At 45.7% G+C, this 27,502-nt stretch overlaps 1 protein-coding gene across 2 annotated transcripts in view; it reads left to right on the top strand.

Moving 5' to 3' along the window:
* LOC140730200 (uncharacterized) overlaps window positions 1–27,502 on the top strand; it is a 77,878-nt gene that overhangs the window by 32,130 nt on the left and 18,246 nt on the right. For both annotated transcript variants that reach the window (XM_073050368.1, XM_073050367.1), the window contains exons 3-6: window positions 2,659–3,003; window positions 4,734–5,081; window positions 9,938–10,282; window positions 16,893–17,037. In XM_073050368.1, the coding sequence (XP_072906469.1) occupies window positions 2,659–3,003; window positions 4,734–5,081; window positions 9,938–10,282; window positions 16,893–17,037 (1,183 nt within the window). The remainder of the gene's footprint in view (window positions 1–2,658; window positions 3,004–4,733; window positions 5,082–9,937; window positions 10,283–16,892; window positions 17,038–27,502) is intronic.

The raw sequence follows: 27,502 nt of genomic DNA, 5'->3' as shown, positions 1-27,502 counted from the left end.
GTTGAAATCAAGCTCGCATGCACCACTTGTGCTGGCAGCTCATTCCACACTCTCACAACGCTCTGAGTGAAGAAGTTTCCCCCATGTTCCCCTTAAATTTTTCACCTTTTACTTTTACCTCATGACTTCTGGTTGTAGTCCTATCCAGCCTCTGTGGAAAGGATTTACTCTTCTCATAATTTTGAATAGCTCTATTGAATCTCCTCTCAACCTTTTACATTCCAAGGAACAAAGTCCTAACCTATTCAAAAGAAAGTGGTGAATCTATGGAATTATTTGTCACAGTCAGCTGTGGAGGCCAAGTCTTTGTGTATATTTAAGGCAGAGGTAATATGATTCTTGATTGGTCAATGTATGAAGGGATACGGGGAGAAGACAGGAGATTGGGGCTGAGAGGAAGATTGGATCAGCCATGATGAAATGACGGAGCAGACTCGAAGTGACAAATGGCCTAATTCTGCTCCTATATTTTATGGCCTTGTGCTCAATCTTACCTTATAACCCAGGTCCTCTAGACCCAGCAACGTCCTTGTAAATTTTCTCTGTATTCTGTCAGCCTTATTTATATTTTTCCTGTAGGTTGATGACTAAAACTGCACACAGCACTCCAAATTAGACCTTACCAATGTCTTATACAACTTCAACTTAACACCCATCTCCTGTACTCAATACTTTAATTTATGAGGCCAATGTGCCAAAAGCTTTCTTTACAACCCAGTGTGCTGCCACTTTCAATGAATGATGGACCTGTATTCCCGGATCCCTTTGTTCTACCGCACTCCTCAGAGCCCTACCAAAGTTCAACACCTCACACTTGTCTACATTGTCTACATTTGCCATTTTACAGCCCATTTTCTTCAGCTGATGTAAATCCCTCTGCAAGCCAAGATAGCCTAACTCACTATCCATTACACCCTCAATTTTGGTGTCATCTGCAAATTTGTTGATCCAGTTAACCACATTATCATTCAGATAGTTGATATAGATGACAAACAACAATGGACCCAGCACCAATCCCTGGTATACCACAAGTCACAGGCCTCCAGTCAGAGAGGCAACCATCTGCTACCACTCTTTGGCTTCTTCCACAAATCCACTGTCTAATACAATTTACTACCTCACCTTGAATGAACATAAGAAGGTAAAAATTAGGAGCAGGGGTCGGCCATCTGACCCGTCGAGCCTGCTCTGTCATTCAGTAAGGTCATGGCTGATCTGGCCATGGACTCATCTCCACCCACCTGCCCTTTCCCCATAACCCTCAATTCCCCTATTATACAAAAATCTATCCAACCTATCTTAAGTATATTTACTGAGGTAATCTCCACTGCTTATTGGGCAGAGAATTCCACAGATTGACCACTCTCTGGAAAAAGCAGTTCCATCTCATCTCCACCCTAAATCTACTCCCCCAAATCTTGAGGCTATGTCTTCATCCACTTCCCAGGACGTAACGTTGAGACTTTATAAAGCACTGGTGAGACCTCACTTGGACTATTGTGAGCAGTTTTGGGTGCCTTATCTTAGAAAGGATGTGCTGAAACTGGAGAGGGTTCAAAGTAACTTCACAAAAATGTTTCCAGGATTGAATGGCTTGTCATATTAAGTGTGTTTGAAGGTTCTGGGCCTGTATTCACTAGAGTTCAGAATACTGAAGGGTGATTTAAATGCAAACTATCAAATGGTGAAAGGCCTTGATAGAGTGGATGTGGAGAGTATGTTTCCATTGGTGGGGCTAGTCTGAGACCAGAGGACACAGCCTCAGAATAGAGAGGCATCCTTTTAGAATGGAGATGAGGAGGAATTTCTTTAGCCATTGAGTGGTGAATCTGTGGAATTCTTTGCCACGGGCAGCTATAGAGGCCAGGTCTTTATGTATATATGAGGCAGAGGTTGATAGATTCTTGATTGGTCAGGGCATGAAGAGATACGGGGAGAAGGCAGGAAATTGGGGCTGAGAGGAAATTTGGTCAGCCATGATGAAATGATGGAGTAGACTCAATGGGCAAAATGGCCTAATTCTGCTTCTATATCTTATGGTCTTATGATTATGTTAACGACTTTACAAGTGCACGCTACTGACACTCGTTAGAAACTGTTCAGCAACAACCTCCTGCCCCAATTATGCAACATAGTGTCCCAAATAAACAAAATGAATCCTGTCTATTTTCTCAATTTGTTTTTGTTATTTCAGAGGTGTCCCAAATGAACAGCTCCATGATTAACTGACAGCCCAATGAACCAGAATCTGCAGTATCTGCCTGGAATAGGTTACTGGGTAGTAGTGGAGCTGGGAGTTTGTTTGACTTTAAGAGGATTTTAGATAGACACGTGAATACAAAGGGAATGGAGGGATATGAATGATACATAGGAGGAGGATATTTAGCATAAATGAGCATCAAGGTTGGCACAACATTAAGACCAGATGTCCTGTCCAGTTCTGTACTGTTCCACGTTCAATTCAAAGTGGGTGGTGATTACTTGAAGCACATATTTATCACCCATCATTGGTCTCACCTGAACTCTGTAAACTCGGAAACAGCTGGAACATAATATTAATATCAGAAGCAATAAAGTGTTTGTACTTTCACAAGAGGTCATGTAACAAAAGATGTCTGCTTCAAGCTGGGGTTGAAGTGACGATATTCTCCCTTACAGGTGCAGACGTTCCTGTCCTTATCCAGTCCCCGAGCATACAGCGTGTCACTGAGGGTCACACGGCGTGGTTATGGTGTACCATGAGCAAAGCCAGTCTGAATGACACCGACGTCCACTGGTATCGGAAACTACCTGGGCAGGACATGGAGTGGGTTTTAACACACAGGGCAAGAGGTAGCCCAGAGTGGGGACGGGGTTTCACTGAGAGATTCCAGCCCTATAGAGACACGTCCAACAGCAGCTTCACCCTGACAGTCACAGACGTGGTGCACAGTGATTCTGCCGTCTATTACTGCAGAGTGTGGGGAGACATCGACGGGAACGGCACCCAGCTCATCGTAACCAGTGAGTACAAGTTCTATTTATTCAGCAGTGTGTCCCTGCATTGGGAGTTATTCCACCACCACTCACTTCCCGTGGCTGGGCACATTGTAGTGAAGAACACACAGTGTAATACTGGAGCCCCATCACTGGGACACGATCCAGAGCACTGTGGCCCCTAACTCATGGGTGGGGAGCACCAACATGGTGACTGACCGTCTGCTCTGTGTGTCCAGTTGGATATTTGAAAATAAATGTCAATGTGGAGTGTGTTATCACAGGAGAGAAAAGGAGAAACTCTTCAGTGTTCAGAGTCATAGATCAGGGTCTCTCCAATCTGTGGAATTCAAAACCTAAAACTATAAGAGATGCAGACTGAGGTGATACCTTTAAATGCCATCTCTTTTAACTAACAAGTTTTCAAAAGTAAATGTAATATTAAAGTACATATCTGTCACCAAACACATCTCTGAGATTCTTTTTGTTACCGGCATACTCAATAAATCCATAATAGAATAATAACCATTATAGATTCAATGAAAGACCACACCAACCTGGTCTTAGATGCAAGATGTCACCAGTCTGTATGAAAAGTACACTATAAATAAATTATTATGATTCTTATTATTATTTATTTTTTCTCAGCTCCAGCTGGTAAAATCTGAGGTACAGGCATAGCCAAACACACTCATTTCTAAATTGCTAGGAGCTATCAGATTACTCAAGTGGTGTTTAATATTGTGGCTTTCTGAAGATTTACATAGATATTGCTGTGTAGCCCTAAATTGAGCTATTGTGTAGTGACTTGGCGATGATTCCAGTTGTAGATATTACTATTGGGACAATGTACACCCTGTTCATGTTCCATAGTCTTTCAATTTCCACTTTTAATTCAGCACATTTCTGGTGTTTTTCATTTACTGCTTTCTGTAAGTTTTGTGTGTTTGGAATGGCTGTATCGACTAAGTAAGTTGTTCTTGCTTGTTTATCCTGTATTATTATATACAGACGATTATAATGGATTGTCCAGTCTGGAATGTTATTATTACAGATGACACTGTGCAAAGGTGCCTGACTAAAAGCCCTGGAGAAGAGAACTCTGGCCAGTGATGGATTTAAATGAACCAACTCTCCCTCCTCATTCAAACCATGAATATTTATGTCTACCACTCACAGAATAGAAATGTGGAAGTTGTTTTGGGACCACTTCCATGGGATTTTGGATAGCTTTGTCCCTTTGAGTCAGGGGAAGGATGGGAGGGTGAGGGAACCATGGTTGACAAGAGAAGTGGAACATCTAGTCAAGAGGAAGAATGAAGTACACTTAAGGTTTAGGAAGTAAACGGGGCTCTTGAGAGTTATAAGGTCACCAGGAAGGATCTTCTGTTGGGATTTAAGAGAGCTGAAATGAGCCTTGGTGAGCAAGAATAAGAAAAATCCAAGGCATGCTACGTTCTAGATGAGGAACTGGAGAATGGCTAGAGTGAGGGTAGAACCAATCAGGAATAAAGGAGAAATATTATCAACCAATGCAATATGACCTTCAGAACTCTCTCCGAACAATAATAGGCCCCATGACTGTAGAGTGCCAAACCTTCAGAACCAGCCAGGTATAATTGAGCAGTAAAGAGCTGTAAATTATTCTCAGGGATAAAATGTATTTAAATTTTAGAAATTGTTAAATGCTGAGGAAATATACTGCCTTGTATTGATCTCCATAAATACACATTAATGTATCCATATCCAACACACAGATCCTGCAGATGATCCCGTCCTTGTGCAGTATCCACCAGTCAGCAAGGTGCCAGAGGGTGCAACTGTCCAGCTCCACTGTGCCTTGTATAATGCCAGTGTGAATGTCACCGATGTCCACTGGTACCACCACCGGCCTGGGAACAAGAGCGAGTGGGCGTTGAGTCACTTTGTGAATGACTCAGTGAGCAGGTCCGGGGGTATCTCTGATCGTTTTCAGTCTCACAGGAATGTTGTGAGTAACAGTTACATCCTGACCATCAGCAACACATCTATTAGTGACACTGCAGTGTACAACTGCAGTGTGTGGAATTACATCTACGGAGGAGGAACGCAGCTCAATGTAACTGGTAAGTCAACGTCAGTTTACACTGACAATAACAGCATCTCAGTATCCAACCTTCACACGATGACTGTCAGACACAGGGGGTTCTGTAATGTCCCCAGTAGAACAGAGAGTCGGATGGTTTCCCCTGGAGTGTAAACTGGTAACAGTTGGGAAATGGAAAAGTGGGAAAGGACAAGTACTCTGGAATAATATAGAAAATCTTGGCAAATCATTTTGTGGATGAACAGGTTTTTCTCTGTACCTCAGTACGTGAGACAATAATAAACCAGTTTACTGAGAGCTCTCCCTGTGGGTGTGAGTTGTCAGAACCGGACGACGTTACCAATCGGAAAAACAGTCAGAACAAATGGACAGGAGAAGAGGATAAAATGTTGTGTGTAAAAGAAACAGACTGGCCATTAAATTCAAAGTAAGTAAGAGAATACAATTAATGGCAGAAGGAAACTTCCCGGAGCACATTCGACAAACTCTATCCCATCTAGTCCTTTTACAGTACGAGTCAGCTACTACAACAATCTTATGCTCCTTGTCTGTGATCTCTCTACAGATGTGTTTCTCCCCCTCCCATGGACTGTAGGGTGCTCTGTAATATAGCCCCATTTATGTGGTTGTACCTTTTTTATTTCTCAATTCCACCCATAATGCCTCACTGGATGAGTTCTCCAGTCTGTCCTGACTGAGCAATGCTGTGACATTTTCCTGACTAGTAATGTCACCCCTCCTCCTTTAATCATACTTGCTCTGTCACACCTAAAACACAGAACCCCAGAATATTGAGTTGCCAGTCCTGCCCCTCCTGCAACCAAGTCTCACTAATGGATACAACATTGTAATTCCAGGCGTTGATCCATGCCTTGAGCTCATCTGCCTTTCCTATGATACTTCTTGCATTGAAATATACACAGCTCAGGACTCTAGTCGCACCACGCTCAACCTTTCGATTCCTAACTTTGAGGTCTTACCAACATGTGTCTCCACAATCTCTCCAGTATCTGTTCTGGCACTGTGGTTCCCATCCCCTGCAACTCTAGTCTAACCCCCCACCCCACCCCACCCCTGATGCAGCAGTACTGAAAGCAGATTTCCAGTAGTGACCCCTGTCACTTACTCACTCTCCTATCACCCGTCCCTCCATCTCTTTATTCTGGCTGCCTTCCCTCTGCACTCTCAGTCCTGACACAGGATCTCAGATTGAATCAGTTCCTTCCTTCCCCTTACACACCCTTGACCAACCGTCAGTATGCTTCCTTCTAGCAAGCTTCACTTTTGTGACAGATTCCAGCATCCACAGCATCTTCTGCAACATGATGTATCCTTTGTATAATCACAATTTCCTCATGCGTTAAAGGGGAGAGTGATTTCATGGGATGTGGCCAAATACTAAAGAGATATTAAAGGCAGTGTTTTTCCTTGAGAAGGATATAGGATGCAAGTTTCCGTGAAGAAATGCAGCTTCCCACTGACTCCTGGGAACCACTGGCCCTTGACCCAGGAAGCAATATTCAGGATGGTATCGAGAGATTTGAGGCCATGCATTGGGAACACGCCACCTTATATCTGCGTCTCAATATCACCAAGACCAAGGAGATGGTGGTGGACTTTAGGAGATCTAGGCCTCATTTGGAGCCAGTGATCATTAATGGAGAATGTGTGGAGCAGGTTAAGACCTACAAGTATCTGGGAGTACAGTTAGACGAGAAGCTAGACTGGACTGCCAACACAGATGCCTTGTGCAGGAAGGCACAGAGTCGACTGTACTTCCTAAGAAGGTTGGCGTCATTCAATGTCTGTAGTGAGATGCTGAAGATGTTCTATAGGTCAGTTGTGGAGAGCGCCCTCTTCTTCATGGTGGCGTGTTGGGGAGGAAGCATTAAGAAGAGGGACGCCTCACGTCTTAATAAGCTGGTAAGGAAGGCGGGCTCTGTCGTGAGCAAAGTACTGGAGAGTTTAACATCAGTAACTGAGCGAAGGGCGCTGAGTAGGTTACGGTCAATTATGGAAAACTCTGAAAATCCTCTACATAGCACCATCCAGAGACAGAGAAGCAGTTTCAGCGACAGATTACTATCGATGCAATGCTCCTCAGACAGGATGAAGAGGTCAATACTCCCCAATGCCATTAGGCTTTACAATTCAACCGCCAGGACTTAAGAACTTTTTAAAAGCTATTATTAATGCTTTTTGAGATAGTGATTTAGATGCATATCATATTTTTTACTGAGTTAAGTATTGTATGTAATTAGTTTTGCTACAACAAGTGTATGGGACATTGGAAAAAAAGTTGAATTTCCCCATGGGGATGAATAAAGTATCTATCTATCTATCTATCTATCTATCTATCTATCTATCTTATAAACCATTACAGAATATCCTAGATCCACAGTCACCAGGATATCACATCACTACAGAAATATGTAGTTGAAACCTCTTGCCATGAAGATCATCACATATTTACTCTCCATACCTACATATCACCTTCATCACACAAGTAGGACATCCAGGTTCCTCTGGACACCAACACTTTTCAATCTCATTCTTCCCATCTGACAATTCACTCACCTGTTCTGTCTGTCTGAAATCTCTCCACATTCTCCTCATAGACACTGCCAATCAGTAACTTAATCCATCATACAGTCCCCTCACTGACATCACCGATCAATTCACTGTGATACCCCATCACTCAGAGTCACGCAGTCCTAAAAAGGCCATTTCTGTTTCAGAAACTGGTTCTGAACAGACTGTTTTCTGTTCATAACCAATCCACAGTCCACATTAGCATATTGCCTCTCAGACTATGCACAAAAGTTTATTTAACAATCTGTGTGCGACTCCTCACAGGAATCTCCATCGACCCTCTCCAATGGCAGGACATTCTTTCTTGGAGAAGTGGCCCAGAAATGTCACTTCACTCTTTAAGAAGGGAGGGAAGCAAAAGAAAGGAAATTATAGGCCAAATAAAAACACAAAATGCTGGCAGAACTCAGCAGGCCAGACAGCATCTATGGGAGGAGGTAGTGACGACGTTTTGGGCCAAAATCCTTCATCAGGGTTTCGGCCCAAAACATCATCACTACTTCCTCCCATAGATGCTGTCTGGCCTGCTGAGTTCCGCCAGCATTTTGTGTTTTTATTTATTTCCAGCATCTGCAGATTCACTCGTGTTGCCTTTGAAATTATAAGCCAGTTAGCCTGACAAGGTGCCCCATGAGGCTGCTTAACAAAATAGGAGCCCATGGTATTACAGGAAAGATACTTACATGGATAGAGAATTGATTGTTTGAAAGGATGCAAAGAATAGGAATAAATGGAGTAACATACAATTTACAGTCATCCAGAACCATTCCAAAATCTCGTGAATCTTGAAAGTCCATTACTAATGCCTCCACAATCTCCTCAGCTTCTACTTTCAGAATCCTGGGGTGTACCCACCTGGTCCAGGTGACTTATCTACTTTCAAACCTTTCAGCTTCCCAAGCACCTTTGCCTCATTAATAGTTCAAGTTCAAGTTTAGTCATCTGACTGTACATGTATACGACTAAAACGGAGCAACATTCCTCCAGACCGTGGTTCACCCTCAAAACACATGTCACACACAGCACGTAAAACAAAATATTACCATCAATACATGAATAAAATATCATTCAGAATGCATGTGGAGCACAGCACAGGTAAACAAAAAACAGCTCACTGTCCTGGTGACGAGACCTCAGTGGTGACAGGGTATTCGTTAGTCTCACAGCCTGAGGGAAGAAGCTGTTACTGGTCTGACAGTCCCAGTCCTGATGCTCCTGTCCCTCCTTCCTGACAGTAGAGAGTCAAAGAGATTGTGGAATTCATCCTTGTGAAAAAACAGTCAAATGCTATGGAAACGGCAGAAGTGCTGCCCGATGCCACAAGGTGAAAACAGGAACAACGAACAACCTGAGTTGAATACTTCAATGTCTTCTCTTGATACTGGAATGAAATCTGATACGTTCTTTACGAAACTTTCCAAATACCTCAGCAGATATTATTGTGAGTCCAACTGCTAATTGCAGATGGGTGATGGAGATCCTCAACAATGTTTCAGCCCTTGGTCTGCAACACTCCCGGTAAATGTCACAAATGGGGGGGAGGGAGATACGGATGTTCCTTGGCAGATCTGTAATGTCTTGCGGTCCAATGCCTTGCAGCATCCGTACCACACAATGATACGACCAGACAGCTAGTTGAAGCCAGTATTGAGCTTCTATCAATTCCCACCAGTCTTCCTTCAACAGGAAGATGTTGACTCTCAAGTCCCAGCATCTCACTTTTAAATGCCTCTCCCATCAAATGTTGTTTTCCCTTCTGTCAGCTGTTCCCAATCTACTTCCTCACTGTTACCATCGGGCAGAAGGTACTGAAGCCTGAAGTTTCACACCACCACGTTCAAGAACAGCTATTTCCCTTCAGCCATTGAGTTCCTGAACCAAGCGGCACAACCCAACTCACGACAGCTTAACAAGACAATGACCACTTTGATCACCGTGTACTAAAACCAGCTGTGTTTTATTTTTGATCTAACTATGTTCTTGTAAAATTTGTGTATAATTGGTGCTTTTCTCATGACTGCTACCTATCCAATGCTCTGTGCCTGAACTGCAAGTGTTTCATTGCATCTGTCCCGATATGTACTTGTGCAGAGGACAATAAACACAACACTAATGCTTTTAAATACGATAAGAGTCATTTCTGTACAATTAATAACTCTCAGCAAAGTGTATCATACAGTGCGGCTAAAACAATTCTACAGATTTAGTATTTCAATCTGTTTACTCTCTTAGACGTAGTTACGCAGAAAGATTTTTAAAGTAATTGATACTTTCCCTTTAAAGATGCCAATCCTCCAGTCCTTATCCAGTCCCCAAGCCAGGAGAACATCACCGAGGGGCAATCGGCACGGTTATGGTGCACCATGAAGAACGCCAGACTGGGAAACACTGATGTCCACTGGTATCGGAGACGACCTGGGCAGGACATGGAGTGGGTCCTAACGCACGAGGCAGGAGAGAGCATACAAAGGAGACCGGGTTTCACTGAGAGGTTCCAGCCTTCCAGGGACTCCTCCAACAGCAGTTTCATCCTGATCATCACAAAGGTCGAGGTCAATGACTCTGCCGACTATTACTGCAGAGTGTGGGGAGACATCAGTGGGAACGGAACCCGGCTCACTGTCATTAGTAAGTTCAGTTCACACAATGCAAACTGATTTCTAGTACTGGAGATATTGAGCATGTATGGGCCAGGACAACAATTCTGTAAATTCATTTCTTTAAGCTATGATGTGATTATTTCTAAATGTCTTAAAGATATTAAATCTTTTGTTTTCATGAACATATCTGACAATGATTTTGTGAAATATTGCTTTTCAATCTGGATTTAAATTAGAATTTTCCAGTTTTGGATAACCCCTTTTCTGTCTGCGTTTGATACTCGTACTGTCTCTCACTCCACCCAGACCCGTTACCCATCTGCCGATCTCACACAGACTTAACCTTCTGGATGTCCTACCCCCTTGCCTATACCAGTACTGTAGTGTAGTGGTTAGCACAGCATGTTACAGTGTCAGCAACCTGGATTCAATTCCCGCACTGCTGTGAGGAGTTTGTACGTTCTCCCCTTGACTGCATGGGTTTCCTCCAGGTGCTCTGGTTTCTTCCCACAGTCCAAAGGAATATTGGTTGGGAGGTTAATTGGTCATTGTAAATTGTCCCTTGATTTGGCTCAGATTAAACATGGGGATTAGGCTCAGGTTAAATCAAGGGGTTAAGATCGGATTAAATCAAGAATCACTTGATTCTGCATGGTTCCAGAGGACTGGAAGATTGCAAATGTCACTGCACTCTCTAAGAAGGGAAGAAAGCAAAAGATAGGAAATTATCGGCCAGTTAGCCTCACCTCAGTGGTTGGGAAAATGTTGGAGTCTAATATTAAGGATGAGGTTTCGAGGTACTTGGAGACTAATGATAAAATAAGTCAAAGTCAGCATGGTTTCTGAGAAGGGAAATTTTGCTTGACTAATCTGTTAGAGTTCTTTGAGCAAGTAACAAGCAGGGTGGACAAAGGAGAGCAGTGGATGTCATTTACTTGGATTTTCAGAAGGTGTTTGATAAGGCGCCGCACATGAGGCTACTTAACAAGATAAAATCCTACGTTGTTACAGGAAAGATACTGGCATGGATAGAGAAATGGCTGACGGCAGGAGGCAGTGAGTGGGTATAAAGGGGGCCTTTTTTGGTTTGTTGCCAGTGACTAGTGGTGTTCCTCACGGGTCATTATAGGGACAGTTACTTTTCACATTGTTTGTCAATGATTTGAATAATGGAATTGATGGCTTTGTGGCAAAGTTTGTGGATGATATGAAGATAGGTGGAGGGATAGATAGTACTGAGGAAACAATGTGATTCGAGCTGGAGTTAGACAAATTGGAAGAATAGGCAAAAAAGTGGCAGATGGAATACAGTGTTAGGAAATGCATGGCAAAGTTTGCAGATGAAACGAAGATAGATGAAGGGGTAGGTAGTGTTGAGGAAGCAATGCAATTGCAGCAGAACTTAGACAAATTGGAAAAATGGGCAAAAAAGTGTCAGGTACTTCTCTACCAAAGGAGGCGTAAGGTGCTCCTTCCCTCTGCTACCCTGGACAAAGTGGATTTACTCACAGTACCTACTTCCTGCCCATGACACCACTGGCATTTGGGGCAAAATGAAGGTCCTCCATCTCTGATGGTCAATGTGTGGCATCTGCTTAGACCCCACACGCCGATCAGGGTCACGAGAAACCACGGGAGCAGGTGGTGGGTGGTCGTATGAGCAGCTGGTGCACATCACAACTCCTGGTTCTGTGACCAGTGATGCCAGGCAGACAGTCTCTGCAGAGTATTGATAATGGCTGGGGCCACCCGTCTTGTTCAGTCACTACCCAGAAGGAGACAATGTCAAACCATGTCTGTAGAAAACTTTTCCAAGAACAATGATGGTTCTAGACCATGATCAGCCACATCATACAGACATGGCACATAATAATGACGATGATCAGATTCCAGTGTGTGCAGCCTCAGTCTATCGTCACCTCCACCTATCTCTCTCCCCACCTGAACTTCCTCTCTCTACCCATCTCTACCTCTCCTTCTCCTCCACCTGGTTCCACCTGCCCATCATTTCTGTTAGATACGTGGGTTATGACCAAAGAAAAAAATGTCTGGATTTGCTTAGCACTTTAGTGCAAATGTGTTTATTAGATGCATCAAAACTCAAACTTACAAAAATTACTGAAAAGAAAGCTTCCAATGTTTACAAAAAGATACTTACCAGAAAACAAAAGAATAGTTCTGTGCTTGTACTTGGCCAGTGTGAACTGCCGAGAGCAATCAGTCCTGTTTGTTAGGCACCAGGACAGACCATCTTTAACTACCAACAAATTCAACTTTAGACTACACCTGAATTAATACATGACGCGCCCCTCAATATAGTTACATTCATATTACAAAATAAACAGAAGTAAATGGTGAGAGTAGCATTCGGCACGGACTAGAAGGGCCAAGATGGCCTGTTTCCATGCTGTAATTGTTATATGGTTATAAATACTTTAATTAGAGTAAACGGACAACAGATCTGCATTTACACATCCCCATTAGGACAGCAATGGAATATTGCTACAGCAATATTAGGGCAGCAGAATGTTTACAGCAATATATGGAATATTAGGACAGCAATGGAATTAGGCTTCACAAGGATATTGAGGTGCGAACACTCAGTATAATCACAGCAGAATGACAGGGCAATGTTTGTGTGTGCGAAAGTGTAAATGTGCGTGTGTAAGGAGTGTGTTTACCGAGCACTCTCAGTCACATTTTCCCACCTATCACCTACCAGTCACTGTCTCACATTCACCCCACCCCTCTCTTCTAGACACCAGCATCTCCCCTCTGCATTCACAGAGCTGTGCAGGATCAGGATCCTTATCATGGGGTTGATAGGTTCTTGATCATTCAGGGTGTCAAAGGTTACGGGGAGAAGGCAGGAGAACGGGGCTGAGAGGGATAATAAACCAGCCATGATGGAATGGCAGAGTAGACTCAATGGGCTGAATGGCCTGATTCTGCTCCTATGTCTTATGGACTTAAAAGAATGTAGGAACTGTGAAAAGCAGAGGAGGAGGAGAACATGCCTGGCAGATTAGACTGGCCACGTCCTCCACTCCCAGAGGGAAAAAAGCCAGACTAAAAGGAAAAGTGAAGCAAAAAGCTGAGCCAATACCACAGATGAATGACGGAGACAGACTCAGAAATCAGGTTGCAGGAAGTTGTGGAATTCAACAGTGAGTCCCGAATGCTGCAATGTGCCCAATGGGAAGATGAGGTGTTGTTACTGAAGATTGCTCTGATCTACATTATAACAGTGCAGGGGGTTACACACCGAGCTCCCAGTCACGGCTTCTCGTCTTTATTTCACTACTCACACATTCTTCTCTACATTGTCACTCTCAATCTGCTTCCACTCACTAACTGACAACATAACAGTCACCGACATTCCCTCTCCCTCATCCTCACGGCAGCTTCACCAGTCTTCATTGCTTCCTTCCCAGTTGTGACAAACTGTCTTCTACATCAAATGTGTCTCTGCTCACAGACCTGCTGAATATGGCCAACATTTTGTTTTCATCCTGCTGTTGACTCTCTCTTCAACCCAGTACCATAATCGAATCAGAAACCATTCTGAGAAACGCACACAAAATGCTGGAGGATCTCAGCAGGTCAGACAGCACTTATGGAAATGAATAAACAGTCGACGTTTCAGCCTGGGACCCTTCATCAAAACCATAATCATTTCCATAGATACAGTCTGACCTGCTGAGTTCCTCCAGCACGTTGTGTGTGTTACTCTGGATCTCCAGCATCTGCAGAATCTCCTGTGTTTCTGAGAAACCATTCTGAGCTCTGTAATGGGTAAAGATTCCAGGCGAACAAAGGACAGAGAATCAAGAATGTACTCAAACCGCCTGGTAAAGTGCAGCGTCCCCACTGACCCCTAGGAAGTCACTGGCAGATGACTGACTGGTCAAAGTGGAGACAGAGAGACAATTAGAACCGTCAGTCCATGCAGAGGAAGTGTACAAATGTCTGTGTAAACAGAGGGAGAAACACACAACCTGAACTGACCATTTGCCCCTCCCCATCAGTGACAGAGTGTCAGCAGTCACCTCACAACCCACAAACCAACACAATGTCCCAGTGAGTAGAACAGCGGCCTCACTGTTCCAGTGTCCTGGCTTGAACCGTGACCTTCAATGCAGTCAGTGTAACGTTTGCTTTCTCTCCCTGTGGTTACAATGGTTTCCTCTCACTGTCCAAAAACATGCTGGTTGACAGATCACTGGTGGGTGAGTTGTCAAACCTTATTTATTGGCGTACAGAGCATGTCACCCAGCAATCCCACAACTCAACCCTAGCCTAATCACGGGACAATTTACAATGACCAATTAACACACCAACCTTTGACTTTGGGAGGAAACCGGAGCACCCGGAGGAAACCCACGCGGTCACAGGGAGAATTTACAATCTCCTTACAGGCAGCAGTGGGAATTGAACCCAGATCGCTGGTTCTGTAAACCAGTGTGCTCACCACTATGCTACCTTGCTGACACAATGTACTTTGATAATAAATTTATTTTGAACTTTGAAATATACCATTTGTGTTGAATCAGGTGAGTCAGCATTGCGCTGGGCTCCCGTATTGTTACCGGGGTGATGTACGCTGAGGGACAACAGATTTATCATCTGGACATATTACAACCTGCAGGACTCAGAATGAACTTCACCAACTTCAGATAATTTACTTTCTTTCTTTTTGAATCAAGTCTAATATTTGTCACGATTCTTTTCTTTCCCTTATATACTTTGGCCATCTGCACCGAACCAGTAGACCAGACTGTATCACACCAACAGACTTTACAACATTAGCAACATGACACACAAAGTAGCTTAACTCTCCATTGCCACACACAAAAAGCTGGAGGAACTCAGCAGGTCAGAGAGCCTCTATAGAAATGAATAAACACACGAGATTCTGCAGATGCTGGAAATCCAAAGCAGCACACACAAAACACTGGAGGAACTCAGCAGGTCAGACAATGGAAATGAAGAAAAAGCAGTCAATGTATCAGGCTGAGACCCTTTTACAGGACTGGAAAGGAAGGGGGCAAACAGCAGAATAAAATGATGGATGGGGGAGGGGAGGACAAGCTAGAAGGTGACAGATGAAGCCAGGTGTTGGGGGGGGGTAGCGGGAAGGTCAATGAAGTAAAAAACTTGCAGGTGATGGGTGGAAAAGGTGGGAAATCACCTATCCATTAATGGCTGTCATTTCACTCGATTACAGACATTCTATTTGAGCCAGTCCTTTCTGCTGTTCAGACATTTCTCTGTCTTCTTTCCAGTTCTGATGAGGAATCTTCAACCAGAAATAAAGTCAAAGAGTCATAGAAAAGTACAGCACAGAAACAAGCCCCTTGGGCCATCTAGTCCTTCCAGAATCATTTAAACTTCCTACTCCCATCGACCAGCACCAAGACCATAGCTCTCCATGGACCTATCCAATCTTCTCTTAAAAATTGAAATAGAGATCACATTCACCACTTGTGCTGGTAGCTCCTTCCACACTCTCACGGCCCTCTGAGTGAAGAGGTTTCCCTTCAACTTTCACCTTTCATCCTTAACCCATGACCTCTGGATGTAGTCCCACTGAACCTCAGTGGAAAAGGTCTGCTTCCATTTAACCTATTGAAACCCCTGATAATTTTGCATACCTCTATCAAATCTTCTCTTAATCTTCCATGTTCCAAGGAATAAAGTCCTAACTTATTCAATCTTGTGAAATTTGAAAATATTGACTGTTTTCCTTTCCATTGAGGCTGCCTGAATGACTGAGTTTTTCAAACATCTTCTGTTTTTATCCCATTCTGTACTGGTGAGTGCTGGAGGCCGCCGGGGAATTCATTGGTGAGGCAAACATTAACGTCACTGCCCTTGGAGTTTCACAACCTGCATGTTTAATTAAAATGAGAGCAATAAACTAACGTTGCAGATGGAGGGGGTCATTACAGAAACTAGCCAGTGTTATTAATGTTCAAACTTCAGCTCATTCAGAACACTGCCACTGGGAGAGCATATCACTGCCATGCTAGCTACTCTGCACTGGCTTCCTGGATGTTTAAAAATTGATTTTAAAGTTCTCTTATTTGTTTGTAAAACTCTGATTAGTCTGGGACAGGAGTACATCACAGAGTCATTTTTGTTTTATAATCCTGATCGAGTTCTCTGGTCTTCTTCTGCCGGCCTCTTAAATGTAAAGATAACTGGCAGATCACCTTTTTCGAACTATGCTCATAAACTGTGGAATTCAAAGCCTAAACTGTAGGGGACGCAGATGCAGTTGACACTTTTAAACACTGATCAAAACCCATTTATTTAACCGTGCTTCTCATCTATTTTCATAATTATATTTTTTTTATTTTCATGCTTGTTCTTTATCCCATTGTCTACATTGTCTGTATGAAAAGTGCTCTTTAAATAAGATATTATTATTAATAACCTTGATGTTTCTTTCCTTCCCTACAATAGCAGCACAGTAAGTCCATCCTTCAGCACGGTGCTCTCCTCCCTTACTGACTGTAAATGAGGCGTCTAAGGGAGAACTATCAGCCTCCAACGTTCACATATTAAACCTGTCATTCAAAGGACAATTCACATTACCAGTGTTAAACTGTACATCAATCTTTGCTATTTTTCAGAAGCAGATGAAGGTGGGTCTTCGAATGCCTTGGCCAGTATCCTCACCAGTATCCTCGTATTCATCCTCTTATTCTGCATCTTAGTAACAGCAATATGCTATGTGAAAAAATGGGCATGTTTTCAACAGAAATTGAAGCCAGAAGGGTAAATAACATTTTATTTTGTATCTTGTTTCAACAATATTGAATCAAACATGTTTGGTAAAGGAATTGAAACTGAATGAAACAGTCAGAGAACACAGAAGCTCCACCAGGATATTGTCTGGGATGAATGAGGAGAGACAGGAGAAGCTGAGTCTGGTCTCTCTAGGGCAGGGGAGCTCAAGGGGGGTGATTGAGGTGTACAGAGTTATGAGGGACATAGATAGGGTATAGACTGCAGAAAACTCATCCCCATATCGGGGTAAATAAAATTTGAGAACATGGTGAGGGGAAGAGATTTAAAGGGGATATGCAGGGCCTCTTCAACCAGAGAGTGGGAGTACCAGAACACATTGCCCGAGAGAGTGGCTGAAACGGGCAGTGACAGCACTAACAATGAACACTTAGGCGAAGAGGGCGATGGACAAGGTGCCAGGTGATGGGATTACTATGGAAGGGTCAATATTGGTCGTCATGCAGTACAAACACATAAAATTATTGTAAATTCAAAATGAAAAGTGTGAAACAATGAATAACAAAAGTGTCAACAGACCATTCAGAAACCTGATGGCAGACTTTAGAAACCATTTCTGAATCGTGTGTGGATATTCAGGTTCATGGTCTCAGCCAGCTCCATCATGGGCACAACCTCTCCAGTATCCCGGACACCTTCAAGAAACGACGTCTCTGAAAACTGGCACTGACACTAAGGACCCTCATCACCCAGGACTTGCCTGCTTTTCATTGCTACTGTCAAGGAGATGTCACAGTGTTCACTGGCAATATAAGAACCCAAGTGCAGGGGAAAGACGGACACTGATGTAGGGACGGTGACCAGAGTTTATTCATAATAATTCCAAAAGAACATCGGTGGCTCGGTCGAGCAACACAGTGAGAAACAACATTCTCGAAACCAGGACCCAGCAATCAGCACGAATAGAGCATCCGCTTAAATAATACAAGTAACGCAGAATCCCTGAGCTGATCAAAATAAACTTAACAAGCTTAAACAGGCAGCAACAGGAGAATGCATGACAAAGTGTGAGTTGCTCGAGAAAAACACAAACAACTGTAAGTAATTAGTAATTCTCATTAAACAACAACAAACTAATTCAGGTACTTGGAAAACCTCAAAGACCAGTGTTCTCCAGCGCCCCACACAGGCCTGAAGAGCTCATTACAGGCAGTGGTACAAGAGCCTGAAGACACACTCAACGTTTCAGGAACAGCTTCTTCTCCTCCACCATCAGATTTCTGAATGGACAGTGAACACATGATCACCACCTCACTACTTTTTAGCTTCTCTTTTTGCACTATTTATTTAACTTAAAATTTTATATATGCAAGCCTCTCACCAGGCCTCATACACCAACTTATCCCGTTAGCTGACTCTGCTAACAGCCACATGACTCAGTGATGAGATGGCCATCTTTCATAACCAATACGTGTCGAGGGTGGGTTTGATTTGGGGTTCAATCAAAGAGGGACGTCGAGAAATTCTGATTAAATGAACTTTGAATGAGGACATGAATTGAGAGTTAGGGGACAAAAGTTTAAGGATAACATGAGGGGGAATTTATAGAATGCTATTGTGATCACTGGACCCGAAGTGCTCCCCAACGCATACATCTGTCAGCTGACCTATCGCATTCCCTAACAGGAGATCCAACACTGCCCCATCTCTAGTCGGTACTTCTATGTATTGTTGCAAAAAACTATCCTGCACACATTTCACAAACTCTAAACCATCCAGCCCTTTTACAGAATGAGCTTCCCAATCTATGTGTGGAAAATTAAAATCTCCCACAATCACCACCTTGTGTTTACTACAAATATCTGCTATCTCCTTACACATTTGCTCTTCCAACTCACGCTCCCCATTAGGTGGCCTATAATACACTCCTATCAGTGTTACTACACCTTTCCCATTCCTCAATTCCACCCAAATAGCCTCCCTAGAGGAGCTCTGTAATCTATCCTTCCAAAGCACCGCCATAAGATTTTCTCGGACAAGCAATGCAACACCTCCTCCTCTGGCCCCTCCTACTCTATCACACCTGAAGCAACTAAATCCAGGAATATTTAGTTGCCAATCACACCCTTCCTGCAACCATGTTTCACTAATAGCTACAACATCATAATTCCAGGTATCAATCCACACTTTAAGCTCATCCACCTTTCTTACAATGCTCCTAGCATTAAAATAGATACCTTTCTCCCTCCTGCCGTCTGGGAAAAGGCTCCGAAGCATTTGGGCTGTCATGACCAGACTATGTAACAGTTTCTTCCCCCAAGCTATCAGACTCCTCAATACCCAAAGCCTGGACTGACTCCTTGTCCTATTGTCCTGTTTGTTATTTATTGTAATGCCTGCACTGTCTTTGTGCACTTTACGCAGTCCTGTGTAGGTCTGTAGTCTAGTTTAGCTTTCTCCGTGTTGTTTTTTTACGTAGTTCAGTCTAGTTTTTGTACTGTGTCATGTAACACCATGGTTCTGAAAAACATTGTCTCATTTTTATTGTGTACTGTACCAGCAGTTATGGTCGAAATGACAATAAAAGTGACTTGACTTGACAAAAGACACCAAACTGGACAAATGTCCTTCAGAAAAGTCTTCCCATCCAGCTCGCAGAATGTTCCATGCCATCCCACTCCTGACTGGCTGACACTACATTCCCAATTTCGACAGCATAGCTCCTTATCCTAGCTGAAAAGCAAGACACACTGCTTTTACAGAAAACCGCTAAACTAAAATACCTCACAGCATAGCCGTAGAAATCATAACTAGGGCATTACAGTATATATCATCAGCGATCACTGGCAGTCAGCTATGATTCTCCTGCTGGGTGATCTGGTCACTTGTGGGTCTTGAGATTCTTGCGATGACTGAAGAGGCTGATCCGTGATCTGTAGTGTGGCTGGTAAAATCCCTACAAAGATGCCTCCAAAAAACAGAGAGCTAACTGGAAGAACAGGCGTCCTGCTTATTTTTTATAAATAATCGTATACATGTATATAGATTTTATATGTGCACTTCTTTTTGTAATTTATAGTTTATTGTTATTTCATATTGCAATGTACTGCTGCCACAAGACAACAAATTTCACGACACATGCCAGTGACATTACACCTGATTCTGATTCTCCCTGACGGTGGTAACAAGCAGGGGGATGTCTGGATGGTGAGGGTCCTGAATGATGGATTTCACAAGCCGGGGGATGTCTGGATGGTGAGGGTCCTGAATGATGGATTTCACAAGCCGGGGGATGTCTGGATGGTGAGGGTCCTGAATGATGGATTTCACAAGCCGGGGGATGTCTGGATGGTGAGGGTCCTGAATGATGGATTTCACAAGCCGGGGGATGTCTGGATGGTGAGGGTCCTGAATGATGGATTTCACAAGGGGGATGTCTGGATGGTGATGGTCCTGAATGATGGATTTCACAAGCCGGGGGATGTCTGGATGGTGAGGGTCCTGAATGATGGATTTCACAAGCCGGGGGATGTCTGGATGGTGAGGGTCCAGAATGATGGATTTCACAAGCCGGGGGATGTCTGGATGGTGAGGGTCCTGAATGATGGATTTCACAAGCCGGGGGATGTCTGGATGGTGAGGGTCCTGAATGATGGATTTCACAAGCCGGGGGATATCTGGATGGTGAGGGTCCTGAATGATGGATTTCACAAGGGGGATGTCTGGATGGTGAGGGTCCTGAATGATGGATTTCACAAGCCGGGGGATGTCTGGATGGTGAGGGTCCTGAATGATGGATTTCACAAGCCGGGGGATGTCTGGATGGTGAGGGTCCTGAATGATGGATTTCACAAGGGGGATGTCTGTACGGTGAGGGTCCTGAATGATGGATTTCACAAGCCGGGGGATATCTGGATGGTGAGGGTCCTGAATGATGGATTTCACAAGGGAGATGTCTGGATGGTGAGGGTCCTGAATGATGGATTTCACAAGGGGGATGTCTGGATGGTGAGGGTCCTGAATGATGGATTTCACAAGCCGGGGGATATCTGGATGGTGAGGGTCCTGAATGATGGATTTCACAAGCCGGGAGATGTCTGGATGGTGAGGGTCCTGAATGATGGATTTCACAAGCAGAGAGATGTCTGGATGGTGAGGGTCCTGAATGATGGATTTCACAAGCCGGGGGATGTCTGGATGGTGAGGGTCCTGAATGATGGATTTCACAAGCCGGGGGACATCTGGATGGTGAGGGTCCTGAATGATGGATTTCACAAGCAGAGAGATGTCTGGATGGTGAGGGTCCTGAATGATGGATTTCACAAGCCGGGGGATGTCTGGATGGTGAGGGTCCTGAATGATGGATTTCACAAGCAGAGAGATGTCTGGATGGTGAGGGTCCTGAATGATGGATTTCACAAGCCGGGGGATGTCTGGATGGTGATGGTCCTGAATGATGGATTTCACAAGCCGGGGGATGTCTGGATGGTGAGGGTCCTGAATGATGGATTTCACAAGCCGGGGGATGTCTGGATGGTGAGGGTCCTGAATGATGGATTTCACAAGCCGGGGGATGTCTGTACGGTGAGGGTCCTGAATGATGGATTTCACAAGCCGGGGGATGTCTGGATGGTGAGGGTCCTGAATGATGGATTTCACAATCCGGGGGATGTGTGGATGGTGAGGGTCCTGAATGATGGATTTCACAAGCCAGGGGATGTCTGTACGGTGAGGGTCCTGAATGATGGATTTCACAAGCCGGGGGATGTCTGGATGGTGAGGGTCCTGAATGATGGATTTCACAAGGGGGATGTCTGGATGGTGAGGGTCCTGAATGATGGATTTCACAAGCCGGGGGATGTCTGGATGGTGAGGGCCCTGAATGATGGATTTCACAAGGGGGATGTCTGGATGGTGAGGGTCCTGAATGATGGATTTCACAAGCCGGGGGATGTCTGGATGGTGAGGGTCCTGAATGATGGATTTCACAAGGGGGATGTCTGGATGGTGAGGGTCCTGAATGATGGATTTCACAAGCCGGGGGATGTCTGGATGGTGAGGGTCCTGAATGATGGATTTCACAAGCCGGGGGATGTCTGGATGCTGAGGGTCCTGAATGATGGATTTCACAAGCCGGGAGATGTCTGGATGGTGAGGGTCCTGAATGATGGATTTCACAAGCCGGGGGATGTCTGGATGGTGAGGGTCCTGAATGATGGATTTCACAAGCCGGGGGATGTCTGGATGGTGAGGGTCCTGAATGATGGATTTCACAAGCCGGGGGATATCTGGATGGTGATGGTCCTGAGTGATGGATTTCACAAGCCGGGGGATGTCTGGATGGTGAGGGTCCTGAATGATGGATTTCACAAGCCGGGGGATGTCTGGATGCTGAGGGTCCTGAATGATGGATTTCACAAGGGGGATGTCTGGATGGTGAGGGTCCTGAATGATGGATTTCACAAGCCGGGGGATGTCTGGATGGTGATGGTCCTGAATGATGGATTTCACAAGCCGGGGGATGTCTGGATGGTGAGGGTCCTGAATGATGGATTTCACAAGCCGGGGGATGTCTGGATGGTGAGGGTCCTGAATGATGGATTTCACAAGCCGGGGGATGTCTGGATGGTGAGGGTCCTGAATGATGGATTTCACAAGCCGGGGGATGTCTGGATGGTGAGGGTCCTGAATGATGGATTTCACAAGCCGGGGGATGTCTGGATGGTGAGGGTCCTGAATGATGGATTTCACAAGCCGGGGGATGGCTGGATGGTGATGGTCCTGAATGATGGATTTCACAAGCCGGGGGATGTCTGGATGGTGAGGGTCCTGAATGATGGATTTCACAAGCCGGGGGATGTCTGGATGGTGAGGGTCCTGAATGATGGATTTCACAAGCCGGGGGATGTCTGGATGGTGAGGGTCCTGAATGATGGATTTCACAAGCCGGGGGATGGCTGGATGGTGATGGTCCTGAATGATGGATTTCACAAGCCGGGGGATGTCTGGATGGTGAGGGTCCTGAATGATGGATTTCACAAGCCGGGGGATGTCTGGATGGTGAGGGTCCTGAATGATGGATTTCACAAGCCGGGGGATGTCTGGATGGTGAGGGTCCTGAATGATGGATTTCACAAGCCGGGGGATGTCTGGATGGTGAGGGTCCTGAATGATGGATTTCACAAGCCGGGGGATGTCTGGATGGTGAGGGTCCTGAATGATGGATTTCACAAGCCGGGGGATGTCTGGATGGTGAGGGTCCTGAATGATGGATTTCACAAGGGGGATGTCTGGATGGTGAGGGTCCTGAATGATGGATTTCACAAGCCGGGGGATGTCTGGATGGTGAGGGTCCTGAATGATGGATTTCACAAGCCGGGGGATGTCTGGATGGTGAGGGTCCTGAATGATGGATTTCACAAGGGGGATGTCTGTACGGTGAGGGTCCTGAATGATGGATTTCACAAGCCGGGGGATATCTGGATGGTGAGGGTCCTGAATGATGGATTTCACAAGGGAGATGTCTGGATGGTGAGGGTCCTGAATGATGGATTTCACAAGGGGGATGTCTGGATGGTGAGGGTCCTGAATGATGGATTTCACAAGCCGGGGGATATCTGGATGGTGAGGGTCCTGAATGATGGATTTCACAAGCCGGGAGATGTCTGGATGGTGAGGGTCCTGAATGATGGATTTCACAAGCAGAGAGATGTCTGGATGGTGAGGGTCCTGAATGATGGATTTCACAAGCCGGGGGATGTCTGGATGGTGAGGGTCCTGAATGATGGATTTCACAAGCCGGGGGACATCTGGATGGTGAGGGTCCTGAATGATGGATTTCACAAGCAGAGAGATGTCTGGATGGTGAGGGTCCTGAATGATGGATTTCACAAGGGAGATGTCTGGATGGTGAGGGTCCTGAATGATGGAATTCACAAGCCGGGGGATGTCTGGATGGTGAGGGTCCTGAATGATGGATTTCACAAGCCGGGGGACATCTGGATGGTGAGGGTCCTGAATGATGGATTTCACAAGCAGAGAGATGTCTGGATGGTGAGGGTCCTGAATGATGGATTTCACAAGCAGAGAGATGTCTGGATGGTGAGGGTCCTGAATGATGGATTTCACAAGCCGGGGGATGTCTGGATGGTGATGGTCCTGAATGATGGATTTCACAAGCCGGGGGATGTCTGGATGGTGAGGGTCCTGAATGATGGAATTCACAAGCCGGGGGATGTCTGGATGGTGAGGGTCCTGAATGATGGATTTCACAAGCCGGGGGACATCTGGATGGTGAGGGTCCTGAATGATGGATTTCACAAGCAGAGAGATGTCTGGATGGTGAGGGTCCTGAATGATGGATTTCACAAGCAGAGAGATGTCTGGATGGTGAGGGTCCTGAATGATGGATTTCACAAGCCGGGGGATGTCTGGATGGTGATGGTCCTGAATGATGGATTTCACAAGCCGGGGGATGTCTGGATGGTGAGGGTCCTGAATGATGGATTTCACAAGCCGGGGGATGTCTGGATGGTGAGGGTCCTGAATGATGGATTTCACAAGCCGGGGGATGTCTGTACGGTGAGGGTCCTGAATGATGGATTTCACAAGCCGGGGGATGTCTGGATGGTGAGGGTCCTGAATGATGGATTTCACAAGCCGGGGGATGTCTGGATGGTGAGGGTCCTGAATGATGGATTTCACAAGCCGGGGGATGGCTGGATGGTGATGGTCCTGAATGATGGATTTCACAAGCCGGGGGATGTCTGGATGGTGAGGGTCCTGAATGATGGATTTCACAAGCCGGGGGATGTCTGGATGGTGAGGGTCCTGAATGATGGATTTCACAAGCCGGGGGATGTCTGGATGGTGAGGGTCCTGAATGATGGATTTCACAAGCCGGGGGATGTCTGGATGGTGAGGGTCCTGAATGATGGATTTCACAAGCCGGGGGATGTCTGGATGGTGAGGGTCCTGAATGATGGATTTCACAAGCCGGGGGATGTCTGGATGGTGAGGGTCCTGAATGATGGATTTCACAAGCCGGGGGATGTCTGGATGGTGAGGGTCCTGAATGATGGATTTCACAAGGGGGATGTCTGTACGGTGAGGGTCCTGAATGATGGATTTCACAAGCCGGGGGATATCTGGATGGTGAGGGTCCTGAATGATGGATTTCACAAGGGAGATGTCTGGATGGTGAGGGTCCTGAATGATGGATTTCACAAGGGGGATGTCTGGATGGTGAGGGTCCTGAATGATGGATTTCACAAGCCGGGGGATATCTGGATGGTGAGGGTCCTGAATGATGGATTTCACAAGCCGGGAGATGTCTGGATGGTGAGGGTCCTGAATGATGGATTTCACAAGCAGAGAGATGTCTGGATGGTGAGGGTCCTGAATGATGGATTTCACAAGCCGGGGGATGTCTGGATGGTGAGGGTCCTGAATGATGGATTTCACAAGCCGGGGGACATCTGGATGGTGAGGGTCCTGAATGATGGATTTCACAAGCAGAGAGATGTCTGGATGGTGAGGGTCCTGAATGATGGATTTCACAAGCCGGGGGATGTCTGGATGGTGAGGGTCCTGAATGATGGATTTCACAAGCAGAGAGATGTCTGGATGGTGAGGGTCCTGAATGATGGATTTCACAAGGGGGATGTCTGGATGGTGATGGTCCTGAATGATGGATTTCACAAGCCGGGGGATGTCTGGATGGTGAGGGTCCTGAATGATGGATTTCACAAGCCGGGGGATGTCTGGATGGTGAGGGTCCTGAATGATGGATTTCACAAGCCGGGGGATGTCTGGATGGTGAGGGTCCTGAATGATGGATTTCACAAGCCGGGGGATGTCTGGATGGTGAGGGTCCTGAATGATGGATTTCACAAGCCGGGGGATATCTGGATGGTGAGGGTCCTGAATGATGGATTTCACAAGGGGGATGTCTGGATGGTGAGGGTCCTGAATGATGGATTTCACAAGCCGGGGGATGTCTGGATGGTGAGGGTCCTGAATGATGGATTTCACAAGCCGGGGGATGTCTGGATGGTGAGGGTCCTGAATGATGGATTTCACAAGGGGGATGTCTGTACGGTGAGGGTCCTGAATGATGGATTTCACAAGCCGGGGGATATCTGGATGGTGAGGGTCCTGAATGATGGATTTCACAAGGGAGATGTCTGGATGGTGAGGGTCCTGAATGATGGATTTCACAAGGGGGATGTCTGGATGGTGAGGGTCCTGAATGATGGATTTCACAAGCCGGGGGATATCTGGATGGTGAGGGTCCTGAATGATGGATTTCACAAGCCGGGAGATGTCTGGATGGTGAGGGTCCTGAATGATGGATTTCACAAGCAGAGAGATGTCTGGATGGTGAGGGTCCTGAATGATGGATTTCACAAGCCGGGGGATGTCTGGATGGTGAGGGTCCTGAATGATGGATTTCACAAGCCGGGGGACATCTGGATGGTGAGGGTCCTGAATGATGGATTTCACAAGCAGAGAGATGTCTGGATGGTGAGGGTCCTGAATGATGGATTTCACAAGGGAGATGTCTGGATGGTGAGGGTCCTGAATGATGGAATTCACAAGCCGGGGGATGTCTGGATGGTGAGGGTCCTGAATGATGGATTTCACAAGCCGGGGGACATCTGGATGGTGAGGGTCCTGAATGATGGATTTCACAAGCAGAGAGATGTCTGGATGGTGAGGGTCCTGAATGATGGATTTCACAAGCAGAGAGATGTCTGGATGGTGAGGGTCCTGAATGATGGATTTCACAAGCCGGGGGATGTCTGGATGGTGATGGTCCTGAATGATGGATTTCACAAGCCGGGGGATGTCTGGATGGTGAGGGTCCTGAATGATGGAATTCACAAGCCGGGGGATGTCTGGATGGTGAGGGTCCTGAATGATGGATTTCACAAGCCGGGGGACATCTGGATGGTGAGGGTCCTGAATGATGGATTTCACAAGCAGAGAGATGTCTGGATGGTGAGGGTCCTGAATGATGGATTTCACAAGCAGAGAGATGTCTGGATGGTGAGGGTCCTGAATGATGGATTTCACAAGCCGGGGGATGTCTGGATGGTGATGGTCCTGAATGATGGATTTCACAAGCCGGGGGATGTCTGGATGGTGAGGGTCCTGAATGATGGATTTCACAAGCCGGGGGATGTCTGGATGGTGAGGGTCCTGAATGATGGATTTCACAAGCCGGGGGATGTCTGTACGGTGAGGGTCCTGAATGATGGATTTCACAAGCCGGGGGATGTCTGGATGGTGAGGGTCCTGAATGATGGATTTCACAATCCGGGGGATGTGTGGATGGTGAGGGTCCTGAATGATGGATTTCACAAGCCAGGGGATGTCTGTACGGTGAGGGTCCTGAATGATGGATTTCACAAGCCGGGGGATGTCTGGATGGTGAGGGTCCTGAATGATGGATTTCACAAGGGGGATGTCTGGATGGTGAGGGTCCTGAATG

The sequence above is a fragment of the Hemitrygon akajei genome, chromosome 7 (assembly GCF_048418815.1).
Source record: "Hemitrygon akajei chromosome 7, sHemAka1.3, whole genome shotgun sequence".
Lineage (NCBI taxonomy): Eukaryota > Metazoa > Chordata > Chondrichthyes > Myliobatiformes > Dasyatidae > Hemitrygon > Hemitrygon akajei.
Note: the sequence above shows the minus strand (reverse complement) of the source record. Positions and strands in the feature narration are given on the sequence as shown.